A 14,146-nucleotide genomic window follows, 5' to 3' on the forward strand; every position below is an offset into this window, starting at 1 on the left:
GTGCAAAAACAAATTGCTGTAACAGTCATGTTTAACTGCTCGTGACACAAATGAGTTCACTGTTACTGGCACTGACAGCTTTTTTTTTTTTCTTTCAATGTGTGTTTATGTGGGGAAAAAAGTATTTTCAGCCCAGTGGGCGTCATTTGACCACTGACCTAATTCTGGCTCTGGTCACCGCAGGACAAATTTCACCCTGCAGTCCAGCGCTGTTCCTGAGGTGATGCTGAGAGACTTCATGCACGATAAACTTCCCTACAGATTGTGCTGACTTTAAAGCACAGCAGCAGCCTGATGGGATTCAACTACAAATATAGATTGCTTTCAGTCTTGTACGAAGCCTGGGGGAAGTTTAGCTTTTGCAAAGCTTGATGTGAATATATCCGTATAATTTTAGGGTAAGCCTACATCTGTGAAGCAAACAACAAAGTTTTGAAAGATGCTACAAAGACATTTTACTGTAATTAGAGGAAAATAACAATTTAGAACATTATTTATCCCAAATTATATACAAGTTTTATCTTGGGAAATAGTTTTGTGATCCTAAGACCTTAACACAAACAATTAGTTTCTAGTTTTGTGAGAGAATTACACACAAATCAGGGCACAATTAATGATGAGAACATTTTGTATTAGACTTCTAGAAGTTTGTTTTCTGATCTGGAATACAGGAAGGTCTCTGCTTGGTTTCAAATTGACACTACCAGCCCTAAAGAACCAGCTTCTCTCCTGAAACAGATGGTCTGGAGCCTTGATTATAACATTAGGAGTGATTCTGGCAACTGAAAGACCTTTTATTTAAATATTTAGCAGAGGTGTAATTCTCAAAATCCACACTTCAGGGTGGATACCTCAATTCTTCTTTCCACAGTCTATAGTTTTTGTTTTGTTTTGTTAGTGGGGATTGATATTTATAATGAGGGGAAACCAATTTTTACCACAGGTGTGATTCCTGTTAGATCATGGATTAAAAATTAACTCAGTTTATTTGTAGCTCTCGCTTTACCTGAATGACCTGTGCACATTGTAGCTATCAGCAGACTTGTATGCTTTTAACATGACATTTACAGCTCCGCGTAGTTAACCAATAAAAGTACGTGGCTAATTTGTACATCATCACATAAGAACATTATTAAACGGCTTTTTCTGCTAAACGCTGCTTACTCTCCACACAGAGTGTGTTTTATCTGTATATTTCACCAGAAAGCTTTTCTAGCATACCGGTAGTTAGGTCAGCTATTTCTCTGTCAGTGAAGAGTCATTATTCAGAACTCTTCTGTTACATATTCTCAGTTTCATCTGTTTTTACAACTAATTTAATCTTGTTGAACCTGAACTTTTTCAGGGGATATCTGAATACACGATGAATTTAAAAATAAATAAAATAAAAACTACAGAAGTCTCTAGACATTCAAATGGTGATTTTCATATTTACCAATATTAGTTTATCATTTAGCCTTTTAAAGATTTTGTCTGTAAACTTTGGGGGGAACGATTTGCCACAGCTGCTGAGTTACAGTCCCAGGATGTTCATAATTACCTCTACACAATCGCTTCACAGGAAAAACTGCTAGCACTGATATGAAATGAATAAGATTTCAGGAAAAAAGAAATTTTGAAAATAATTGCTTCAAACCAAACAATCAACAGAATCCTTGAGCACCTTCAGTTTGAATGTACGAGCTGCTGAGGAGCAGTAAGACAATAAATACAAATATATTTTATTTATGAAAACCTCCTGAAGCAAACAGTCAGCTCAGAAAAACAACAACACTGCATTTGATTCTGGAGGTTATCTGTCAATGTAGCAATGCCAACTGTTTTCGCCCTATTCTGTTTGCTTATTCATTTTTTTTTTTTTAATTTCCACAGAGGTGGAACAACTCTTGTTATTTTTTTTCCTTTTTTACCTAAGGAGCATTGGTAAGTGACACAGTTTTGCTCTTTAATTTTACACAGAAACCTTTGTGTGTTCTTGTTTTTCTATCCAAGTTAGGACGTAAGTTGATATTTGACCAAGTAAGGACTGTCATGCGCCTGGTGGGAAAGGGTCATATAATAATTGTATTTCCTCACCTAGTACACTGAGCTCAGCGTATGCAGTGATGTTGTGGTTCTTGTTGGAGGCTGTACAGCTGTAACTGCCAGAGTCGTCGTCAGTGACGCTTCTGATGATCAAGTTGCTGCCCGCCAGTAGAGAGTACTTCTTGTTCCTAAAAGGGAGGAAAGAGTTTTTGCATTTCATTATTGCTTCTTTGTTACTTGCATAGAGGAACGATCAGTCTAGCTTTGATACCTTAATAATAAGTTATTTCTATATATACTTGTTGCCCATGCAACTGATCTACGCAACTATCTGACCCATTGCTGCAGCTCAGTGCATTTAGGCATGTAGACATGGTCAAGACAATGTGATAAAGTACAAACAGAGCATTGGAAATGGGAAGGAAGGGGATTTAAGTGACTTTGAACTTGGCATGGTTCATTATGCCAGACAGCCTGGTCTGAATATTTCAAAAACCAATAATCTACTGGGATTTTCCAACACAACCATCTCTACAGTTTACAGATAATGGTCCATAAAAGCAAAAATACATATTGAGTAACAATTCTTTAAAAATGATTTGTTAAGGTTGGAGGTCAGAGAAGACTGGCCACACACTTTCTGCCATGAGTCAGTGTGTGGCTGGCAAACTGTGGACCCAATTGCAGGACACAGGACTGAACATAAAACTGTTTTATTGCTGGATTTTAAGGAGGGAGATACAAAAATACCAAAACTCTCACACAAATCAAAAACTTACTAGTTTCCAATACTGATAATACAGATCACACGCAAGGAGAAGTATGACAACAACATGACTATGAACAAAAGAAGATGGAAGACTTAAATACACACATGAGGTAAGAACAGATTGGAAACACCTGGAGAACACAGGTGAACAGAATCTACAAACAGCAAAACAAAATACACATGGGACATGAGACAAAATTAGACAGGGAACATAAGCTTATAGACAGAGATCCAGACTCAAAACATGCAAACTCTATGTAGCAAAAGCATAAACACAGAGACATGACTGAGAGAGGACAAGAGTCACCTGATAAAACTAACAGGACCAGACAACCACAGAGACAGCGAGAAAGAGAAACATGATGGGGACCACAAATGATGATAACCAAACATTACAAAACTAAGATATAAATCATTTATATCCTTTTCATCACATCCAAGTTCTTAAATAATCAGGCTCCATCCTATCTTTAAGATTTCATACTACCTATAAAACCCCAACAGACTGGGCTTGTTTGTGGTTCCTATAGTATTTAAAAATACTATGGGAGGCAGATCCTTCAACTTTCATGTTTCTCTTCTGTGAAACAAGCTTCCTGTTTGGATTTGGGGAAAAGTCACCATCTCTACTTTTAAGATAAATCCTAAAACTTTCCTTTTTGATAAAGCATATTGTTAGGGCTATATGACCCAGGTGATTCTGAATCCTCCCTTAGTTATGCGGTAATAGCTCTAAACTACTGGGGGCATCTTCACTAGGGATGGGTACCGGTGTCCGGTGCCATGATGGCACCGGTTCTGACATAAACGGTAGTAACCAGACCGAAAAGCAGCGCACATTTCGGTGCTTTATTTCGGTGCTTTTTTTTCCTGAGCTGTGATACACTTCTAGCCAATCATTTTACGTTTCCGAGGATAGTAGGCGGGTCCAGGTACGTACGTTCTTTTAGAGCAGAGCTACAGATTAAAAATGCCCAAGGCGAAGCGGTCAAAAGTCTGGCTGTACTTCACAGCAAAATATGCAAACTCAGCAGCCTGCAACAAGTGCTTTAAGGTGATACTGTGATACTGTCAAAGGAGGTAACACCTCAAATCTGATGAAACACCTGGCGACGCATAGTGTTTTTTTAAAAGCGAGAAATGCGCCGTATTTGATAGCTTGCTGCGAGACCTCACACCGTGCACATCTACTGCGGGTGTGATGCCTGTTATCGGACCCAGAGTTAGCAACATCCCCCAAGAAACCAAAGATTAGAGTCCTGGCCCCTAGCCCTGCCAGTGTAGCAGAAATGATGACGATGATGATGGCAGCAGCAGCCGTTCTTCTCTGCGTGAGTAGCTTAATGTTGTTCGTGTGTAATTTACGTTGAGTAGGCTAACCACGTTATTACATTAATGCATGTAAGGTGAACTAGCAAACATCATCATAGCTACATGCGGCTGTCCTCTTGTTTGATGGCAGATACTCCCTTCACCCTGGCCAAAAAGGCTAAAATGACCAAAGAAAAAGTGGGAAACAGCTAAACATGAGAGGTTTTTGGACAAAGTTTGTGTTTTTTCCATTGTTTAAGCACTGCTTCCAGCCAAGAGTGATACCATATATGCCCCATAGCTGCAGAAAAGGCTAACATTGTTATCTTTTTACAAAAAAACAGCTGAACATGAGAGGTTTTTGGACCAATTTTGTGTTCTCCATTCTTTAAGCACCGGTTTGAGCACCGGCACAGTTTCAAAAGTACCGATTTGGCACCGGTATCGGATAAAACCTAAACGATACCCATCCCTAATCTTCACTCACCTTTTTCATTCACTATATGTTCTCCATACACCTCACCTGGAGCCACAACATCATCACCCTAATAAAGAAGGCCCAGCAGTACCTAACCTGCCCGAGAAGCTGTGTCATGGTTTTTGAGTATGTTTGGACTTTTCTTATCCTCTGGAATAAAGAGATGGTTATGTTCAGTTTTTAAGAGCCTCTGAGTTTTAGCTTTTGGTTATTGCTTGCTTTCATGCCTGTTCCCTTTTTCGTGTCCAGTCTGTGTTTTGTCTCTTCTGTCTGTCATGTGCTTCCATGTCTGATTATTCGCTGTCCTAATGTAGAGCTCATGTCTGTCTCAGTGTGCATGTCACTTCCTGTTTTATTTTGACAGTTCCTCATCCCATGTGTGTTTGTTCAGTTTTGCTTCCCCTCTTTCATTAGTTGGATTTGTTGCAGCTGTGTCTCCACCCGTTTCCTATCCTCTCATCTGTATTTACATCCTCATTGTTCCTCTGTTCCATTTTTGTTTCGCCTCATGTCTGTGTTAGTCTGCAGTTTCTGTGATTGTGCATTTTGGTTTTCTGAAGCTCCAGCAATATAAGCTGTTCGAGTTCAGTTTCCATCTCCATCTGCAAACTGCCAGCCACACATGAATGCATGGCAAGCTGCTCCAGAAATTCTACCTCTCCTCAGTGGACAGTAAGCTCTCGTACTGCCTGGGTGTTTGGTACGCAGGTACGCTACTGAGAAAAGGAAGGCTGTGCAGAGGGTAATTAATACTGCCAAAAAAATCATTGACTGCCATCCCTGGATGCCATTGTCAGATCGCCTGTGAAAATCAAGACCATCACAGGCGACCAATTGCACCCCCCACCTGAATGACCCAATGCCCTCTGGACCGCCTCAGGTCGACCAGGTCCCACACGATCAGACTCACAAACAGCTTCATCCTCTTGGCCAGGACAGCAAACAAACAAACCCCACCAAGCCATGAGCCATGGTCTGAGCAACGCTCATCACTCAGACAACTCGCACACAGACTCTACTCAGACAAAATCCTTTGCACTACTTTCAAGCACTTTGCGACGTGTCCTCTAATGTGCCTTTTACATTGTGTGCCTTCAACCTGTTTTGTATATATTCAACTTGCTTGTATGTACTCTCCTTGTCTGTTATTTATTCTTGCTGTCTTAATATTTATATTTATTCCTGCACCGTTTGTGTGGAACACCCAAATTTTTGTTGTACAATGTCAATAAAAGCCTATTCTATTGTCTATACACCACTCTGCATTTAATGATTAGTCATCATTAATCTCTGGCTCACTTCCAAAGCATGTCTTGGTCCTGTCTTCCTCCCCCCACCCAAACCAGTCGTGGTAGATGGCCTGAGTGTGGTTATTCTGGAGGTTTCTTCCTTTTAAAAGCTTTTCCTCCCCATTGTCACCAAAGTGCTTGCTCATATGGGTTCCTATAATTGTGCTGAGTAAGAGCTAGGCATGCCACTACAAACTAGACACAGACCAAAGGTAAACAAAAACAGAGACAAGGACTGACTACACACACAGAGATGAGCCAAAGAGTGGGTGAAAATGAGAGGGGACAAACAGTGTTAAAGAAGAATTATGGAATATGAATATAAATAAAAACTTCTTATTAAGCCTTATTCTAAATCTTGTTCTTACTGTTATCTCTTCCAATTTATTTGGTGAAATTTCTAGGAGCCAAGTTGGGCAAGTAGGGTCAGTGAAGACTGCACCAAAGGTTGTTTACAAAAGGTTGTTTCAGGTTATTTATTTTTACATAAAGAGTCCAAAACTTTAGTTTTACTACAGCTGTCTATTGGTCATACTAAAAAAAGGTAATTCAGTGTATTAGTGACTCGCTAATATGTTGTAATAACTCTTTTCTGCAAAGGAATGTAAAAATATAATGCTATGAATACGCATAATCATTCAAACATTTACCACCAGGGCATAGCAATCACTGGGCCATACTGGGATCAGTGTGGGTAAAATCAGATGTGTGCTGTTGGTGGTTTAAGCATGGATTAACACAGTAAAGCAGACAGACCAGCTCTGAATCAGTTCCTCTCCTCTCCTCCACTGGATGCTCGGAGTCGGGTAACCAGAGGCTGAACACTCAAGCACCGCATCTGATCCCAGCAGAGCTGTTACTCGGGTCGGGCTCTGAAGGAACTGGAGGTTCCTGCTGACGCCAGGTTCTGAAAGAGAAAAGAAAAGGAGAAAAGGAGAGGGTAAAGGTCAAACATAGTCTAATACATTCTAAGACACACACAATTTGGCCACGTGTCATTTTATAAGGATGCCGTGTGAAAACAACAGCAATCATCTGCTTGTTAACCAGTCAGCCAAAAGAGCATTTTTAGCATTCATTGTGTTCTATTTTTTTCACAAAGGTAGTGAAGGAGGATTCTGCACAAAACGGGATAAATAATTTCCTTACAGTAATTTTGTGCATGGATGGATCATGGGTGGTTGTGTTGAACCAGAAAAGGGTGAATTATTGGCTTCCATAAGTGGGCAGGAAATAAAATAATCTATCCCCTCTATCCCCTCTCTTCTGCTTTTCTTTTCAGAGTCACAGGGTGGGGGGACTGGAGCCTATCACAGCTGTCTTAGAGTGAGAGGCAGGGTAGACCCTTGACAGGTTGCCAGTGTGCCATACATCTATGGGCAATTTAAAGTTCCCAATTAACCTATCCCCACTAACTGCATGTCTTTGGATTGTGGGATGAAGCCAGAGTACCCGGAGAGAACCCACACAAACACGGGGAGAACATGCGAATTCCACACAGAAAGACCCCGGCCTGATGGTGGAATTGAACTCAAGACCTTCTTGCTGCAAGGCAACAGTGCTAACCAACATGCTGCCCTGGCAATGAAACAAATGCTCTCATTTTAATTGTATTAGCATGTAAACCATTGGAGCTTTTTAAACTATGATAGATGCATTATTTAGAAAGTTCTTCATGTTTATATGATTGCTGATTGATGTGACTGCTGTCCTTGGTCCTGCAAGATTAGCTGGTTCTGAGGACAGATGTGAACAGCTAATCAGTAATCATTTACATGCCAATGAGTAACCAGCTTATTGAGAAAAATGTGTCAGTAAAGGTAAGCTATAAGAAGCATAAGCTAAAGTCAAAGGTTCTGCTTTTGTTTCTTTCTTTGCTCTTGGGAGGAGTTCCTTGGATGACATCTCAGCTGAGGACCTGACACTAATTAGAAAGCAACTATTGGATTTCTCCAAGGTTGAATACACCTAGCATCGGTATGGAGAGGTACAAAAAACAAGCTTAAATAAAAAGCTTTTTTCGGTTGTATTCCTACCTGTAAACACAACACAAGAAAAGGGAAACTGGTTCTTGGTTGGAAATATAAAAGGTCTCAGTTAGGCTGGTGCAATAAAATGGTTTCTTCAAAGACACGTGAATCATCTGAATTTTTATGTTTTATTTTTTTCTTGCTTTCCAGGGTGATAAGTCCCTGCAAGGGATTCCTTAAAACATACAAGTTCTCCTAAAATCTTTTAGTTTATGCTATGAGACTAGGCTTAATTTAAAAAAAAAAGCTTGTAAATAACTGTCAGGTAAGCATCTGTATGCAGAAAGTCTGTACAAGATCATTTAGTTTAGTGGAAAAAAATCAACAATTTAGATGAAAAAGATTGAATGCATTTTGAGAAATCATCTCTCGTTTATAACCTAATTCTGCTTCCACATTGACATTTCTCTATTTGAAGCCTAACCTTGATGAGCTCATGCAGTTTTCCACCAAGCTGATTTGAAACCCAGATGCATCTCCAAAAAAACAGTGTGAATGTGCTCCTTTGATGGACAAACCAGAAGAAGTCGCGTTGTGTTTCATCCACTGGCAAAGGCATTTAGTGGTCTGATATCCAACACAAGCTTTCATCTAAGAAAACCTAAGGGCATGAAGGAACACACACGTACACACGTACACACGTACACACACGACATCTATACTGGGTCAGGCTTGTGTTCATCCTCGGGCACCCCCTCAGGGTGAAAGCAAATCTGACTCAGAGTGACTAGACCCAGAACCAGACTATTTCCTTTAGTAGACAGGAAGTTACATCATTATCATAATCACCATCATCCGCCAGTGGCACTGACACACACCAATATGCACCTCTAACGTGAAATATTTTGTAATCATCTTTTACTCCTTATCTTTGAATAGGCATGAAGTTATTTCACATCTGCTGCTCGTCGTGAAATAAGAAACAGCCGAACCGTTTCCCCCTGAAAGTGAATTAAGGTGATCAGAGCATGAATATTCTAAGATTCACCAGTTTGAAAAACTTGTGTGACCCTTTGCAGATTACAGCTCATTCTAGCTTGACTTTATAAACTATACCGTATCTACAGCTTAAATTAATTTAATAATTAAGACCCTTTCTTTGGTACATTTTGCTTGTAGGTCAGACCTCTTACTTAATAAGGTGCCCTGGAAACATTCGTCAGAGATGGTTGATGGTGCTCACCTGGCACCAAGTACCACCATATTTTTAAATTCACTAAAATCAGCCTTTCTTTTCTCATTGCCCTCAATACCCAACCAGCCTGTTAAAAAGGCTGCTTTTCCTTCCAAGTACCACCAAGAGCAGGGATGTCACTTTGACCTTAAGAGCGCCAAACCAGTGGAACTGCCCTTTATGTCAATGTATAGAAGTTAAATTACACATTTAATGTCAAAATTTTAAAAAAAAATACTTCTGTAGTAAATCTGTACATCTGTCAGCATGACTCTTCAATTGTAAGAAATGTATAAAAAGACAGAAAACACGCCATCAACTCGTTGTGCAGACTCTCCTGTCCCGTTCTAAAACTGAAAATCTTTGTTTATTAGTGGAATATGTTCATATGAATCCCACATTTCTATTGTAGTTAGTGAAAAACAGGAACTTTGTGTAATTTAATTGTTCACCTGTTTTTTATTTACTTTAGTGTAGCATGAACAGCCATGAGGGAGGTCTTTATGAGTCGGAAAACTTATGAAAATACAGTTTTACATACAGAATTACATAATTTATACACTGTGTGCTTCTTTAGAATAATACAGGGTATTTACCTTACAATATAAAGCACCTTGAGGTGACTGACCTGACCTGTACTGAACCCAGATTCAGCTGATGCAAAAACTGCCTCAATAACAGTTTAAGTTACACAACAAACTGCCCGTTTGTCTACCCGTTTACATATTTACATATTTAATTCAGCAAGTGTTCCCTGTACTAGGATCCCATCTGTGAGGTTCAAAAGTATACACATGGATAATAAATAAGATGTAAAGCTGTGCAACTTCATGATTTTGAAAAAAAAAAAAAAAAGAAAACAAAAGAATCGGAAACGTAAAACAAGCATCATCAGCAGAAAACCGCGCGCGGTGAACACAAGCAAAGAAAAGAAGAAGCAGCGGGAGAAACGTCCACGCAGCAGATTTTCTTTTTGTGTGTGCTGGTCGCAGAGGCGAGTAAAGAGCGAGGGATCACGGAGATAATCACTGAGCAGAAGCGTTGATCCTTTAATATTTTCACAGGCACGTCGCCCAAGGAGGCTGTCAGCAAATCAGATGAAACACTGGCACACCTCGCATCACAACAAGGAGGACACACACGCAGTCACAAGCTATTTGCTACAAAGACACACAACACCTTTGAGGAACGACGACAAATATATTCAGTGCTGTTCTCCTCTGAAATGTTGAAACAAAGATAAACTGTCCCTTTAATGCGTTTTCGAAGCTAATTATTAGATAAGTCATCCTTTTCCCAGACCTTCAGCTCAGTTCACTGCACAAACACACTCAGAGTTATTATTTGTACCCAACAGGCCAAGAGGCGTGTTCTCACATCATGTTATTACCATGTTCTCATCTCACAACCTTGTTTCTTCTTTAGTTTTCATGCTGCACCAAACTAATAAAGGTAATAAATCACAGACTTAAGAGTTGCTCTTTTAAATGCTAGAAAAGTAAATCTAATATATATAATCCTTTTATTTTTATGTATTTATTTGCATTTAAGGTGGACTTTTAATTCACAAACCAGAAAAATCTGGGACTGTGTGGATTTTCCCAGTTTGGTGTAGTTGGTAGCTTTCGGTACTCCTCCTACCCACTTGTGATTCTGCACTGAGTTATAACGAAGGTTGCAGCCTTCACCACATCACCAACCAACCACTTAAGTGTATGGTTAGGATTAGGGTGTTTTAGCCAAGAACAAAATATGCATAGTTTCAGAAACTAGAAAATCTCATCTTTAAAGTGATAAATATAAACACACCGTGACCATAAACAGGTAAGTTTTTAGGGTCAGTAAATGTGGTAAGAGATCAAAATCAAGGCACTTCTTTGTTCACTGTTTCCGAACAAATCCCATTTCCAAGGTAAGTGGATTAATCCCGGTCCTGTCTGGATTCTGATAGGATTTAACCTGCTGATTTTTTTTTGTTCATCAGGACTTCCAAGGCTTAATTTTTAAGCTTTAGTGTATCTCACAGCAGGATGTAAGTGGACATCTTTGGCTCGCTGCGATCCTGCCTTCTGTTCTTCTGTCCTTTCGTAACTCGGGTTCATCTGAAGGTAAAATGAAGCACCAGCTGTTTGAGTTTAGCAAATTAAGGTAGGCTTCCTGTAAGAAATTTCCATACTTGAATTTCCAAGTGTTTTCTTGCTGCAGTGGAGTCTGAGAGACAGAGTTTGAAAACGACTCTCAGAAACGTATTTTTTGTCCTGTGTCACGGAAAATTGAAAAGCTGGCCTGGCTCAATGGAAGGATCCATACTATCATGTTTTGTCTTTATGTAATGTTTTAATACTAGATGTACTGGACTTTACTGTAAGTTATGTTATGTGGAATTTTCTGAATGTATTCTGTGGACAGTGGTAATTAGAAAATGTTGCTCGTCTACACTTGTTGTTGTTGTTGTTGTTGTTTCTTAAAAGTGATGCAAATTGCTGTTGCATTCTGTATTATTGTTTTGACCCCTTTGCAAAGGCAAATTAAAACCTCACAAAGACAACATGTTTATGTGTAGATCATTTGTTTTAAATTTCTATAACACCACAGAGGTACAGTCTGAATGGATGCACCCCATAAGGCTAACTGCATATTGAGCCACAAGGTAATTATGTGTAACTATTTAATATTTCATAGCTTGCATATGTTCCTCAGAAGTACAAAAGGCATATTTATGCTGTTTCTTATATCAGCGCAGAGCTGCAGAGAATAGTGCTTCCATGTCACAGATTTGGGATTTGAATCTTACTGGTTGGCTTTCTCCAGGTTCCTCCCATGTGGCACCTGTCATTTAGGTTAATTGATTAAATTACCTAAATGACAGGTTAAAAGATTTTAATTAGGTTAAAGATTCTAAATTGACTGTAGGTGGTCAGTGAGACTAGACAGCAAATGAAACTTTTAAGTGCTCTGTGCTGCGTTAAGGTGCAACATTGTAGCAAGGCTTTCAAAGCTGGTACACGGGCACAAATCCTTGCCATCAAGGATATGATCGCAGTATCTTAGAGGGTACCTCTCCAGCAGAAGGTGTTTTATTTTGAAAAATATATTTTCCTAAGAGTCTATTGTGGGCTTTGTCCACCTACTTTTATATTAGAATCATGTTGGAAGGGGTTCATAGAATGTGTTCTCATCCCAAGGTGGCAAATACCTGAATTCTGAAAGTTTCTTGTTTTGTTTAAATATGATAACAAAAGTTTGTTGTTTTACTTTTTTACTTTATCTGTGAGGACGTTTAACTGGTCTCAGAATTACCGTTAGGTCATGGCATTGACTTCAAAGGGAATCTCACTGTATCACTGAGATACCTGCAGTTTTTCTTTAGAACAGGTTGGCAGAGAGAGGGACAATTAAATAATCCTGTCTTTGAAACTCTGTGGCACATTGCACCCCTGTAGCACAACAGTTTCTTACTTTCATTCTTTGATCGACAATACATGCTAAGCTAGGCTAATTAGCTGCTGACTGTAAATTTACTGTTCATCAGCGGGGGATACCAAGATGACAGGTTGGCATGTTGTGTATAGTTTAAAGGTTAAAAACGTGCCAAAGGAAAGTGACCAACAAAATAAAACTGGAACTGACTACAAAATCAAACATATATCCATGTGTCTAGAGACAGAGGGCGCAAAACAGAAAGGAAAGGTAAAAATTAAAAATGTGTTCCAAAGAGGTCACAACCTGTTTATGAGAGTTGTGACTTCTTCTCTTACCTTCTCAATTGATTTGGTTGATTTGGAGTGGTCATCCATGCTGATTCGATTTAGTTAAAAAAAAACATGTAAAAAGGCCAACGTGAATCTTACCAAGCTCTAAGCCACAAGAGGTCCACTGACAACTTCAATCCATACCTTCTAACACACCATGTTTTTATGGGTGTTTGCAATGTAATTTGCCTCCATATTCCATGCAAACATACAGTAACATTTCTGAAATAAGTTACATTACTTTGATGAGGTAACCAAACCAGTTATATTACATCATTTTATCTTAACGCTCCATCCATACTTGTAGAGCTGAGCCCTGAGCAGAAATGCAGTGTAAGGCCACACACACAGCGAGGCATCATTCAGAGAAATCAGACGTGATAATCCCTGACCTTTCACGTCAGATTTTCTCTGATGGCTCCATTTGATAAAAACTTTACAAAGGCAAAGTTAATCAAATCTTCATGGATTAGAATGATTAAAGTTTAATCATGTGACCCATTAAAACGTCATATACATCAAAGAGAAAAGAGGATAAAAAAAAACATGAAAGGATTAAAGGGAAAACCTTGTCAAAGCCAGTGGTTTTGCAACACAGTGGGGAAACACTGTATGTCACCCTTAACCAAAACTTTAATAGACTAAAACAAACAAACTTTATACATCAAATGTAACAAGTCTAAATTTTTTCATTTTGTTTCTGTTGACACCAAAATCAGGTCGAGATTTTCGCTTCATAAAAGTACAAGTCTTATCAAATATTTCACAACATGTGGAAATGGAAGGAAAACTGCTTCACTAAAGGCTAAAAAAGCCAGATTTCGTTCAGCTTACATGTTGCAACAGTTTTCTGTTTTCTGCCCTTTCACCACTCAAACTGAATGTGTGAACCGACTGAGTGTCCATTTATCTGGCAACAGATTCGACTCAGGCAGCTGAGTCTGTGTCAAGTGTCTGTGAGAATCGCACATTACAGCCACATCTCTGCAGGATGCTGCAGAGCAGATACACAGCCTTCAAAAATAAAAATGCTCCGCCAGGCTTACAACAACAGTCGGTTAAATGCAATTAAATGCAATCGGGAAATATGTATGCCATACAAAACCTGCACTGATTTATATTTTGGAATTTTGCTATTATTATTATTATTGTTATTGTTGTTGTTGTTGGTATCGTTACTACTAGTAATAATAATAATGTTACAACATTTATTGTTGAAACTTGAACATTGTTTTCTTTTACTTAATCCAGATAAATGTATACTCATTCACCTTGGTAGTAAAAATTATTAAAAAGTGTCAAATTAACGGTCATTTTT

At 39.0% G+C, this 14,146-nt stretch overlaps 1 protein-coding gene across 1 annotated transcript in view; it reads right to left on the reverse strand.

Moving 5' to 3' along the window:
- dcc (DCC netrin 1 receptor) overlaps window positions 1-14,146 on the reverse strand; it is a gene marked incomplete at its 5' end in the record, with an annotated part of 257,227 nt that overhangs the window by 229,201 nt on the left and 13,880 nt on the right. The window contains 2 exons of the mRNA XM_014341226.2: window positions 2,077-2,213; window positions 6,629-6,779. Coding sequence (XP_014196712.2) covers window positions 2,077-2,213; window positions 6,629-6,779 — 288 coding nt within the window. The remainder of the gene's footprint in view (window positions 1-2,076; window positions 2,214-6,628; window positions 6,780-14,146) is intronic.

Source organism: Haplochromis burtoni, unplaced genomic scaffold (assembly GCF_018398535.1).
Source record: "Haplochromis burtoni strain Fernald_Lab_line unplaced genomic scaffold, NCSU_Asbu1 Contig_449, whole genome shotgun sequence".
In the NCBI taxonomy this organism is placed as follows: domain Eukaryota; kingdom Metazoa; phylum Chordata; class Actinopteri; order Cichliformes; family Cichlidae; genus Haplochromis; species Haplochromis burtoni.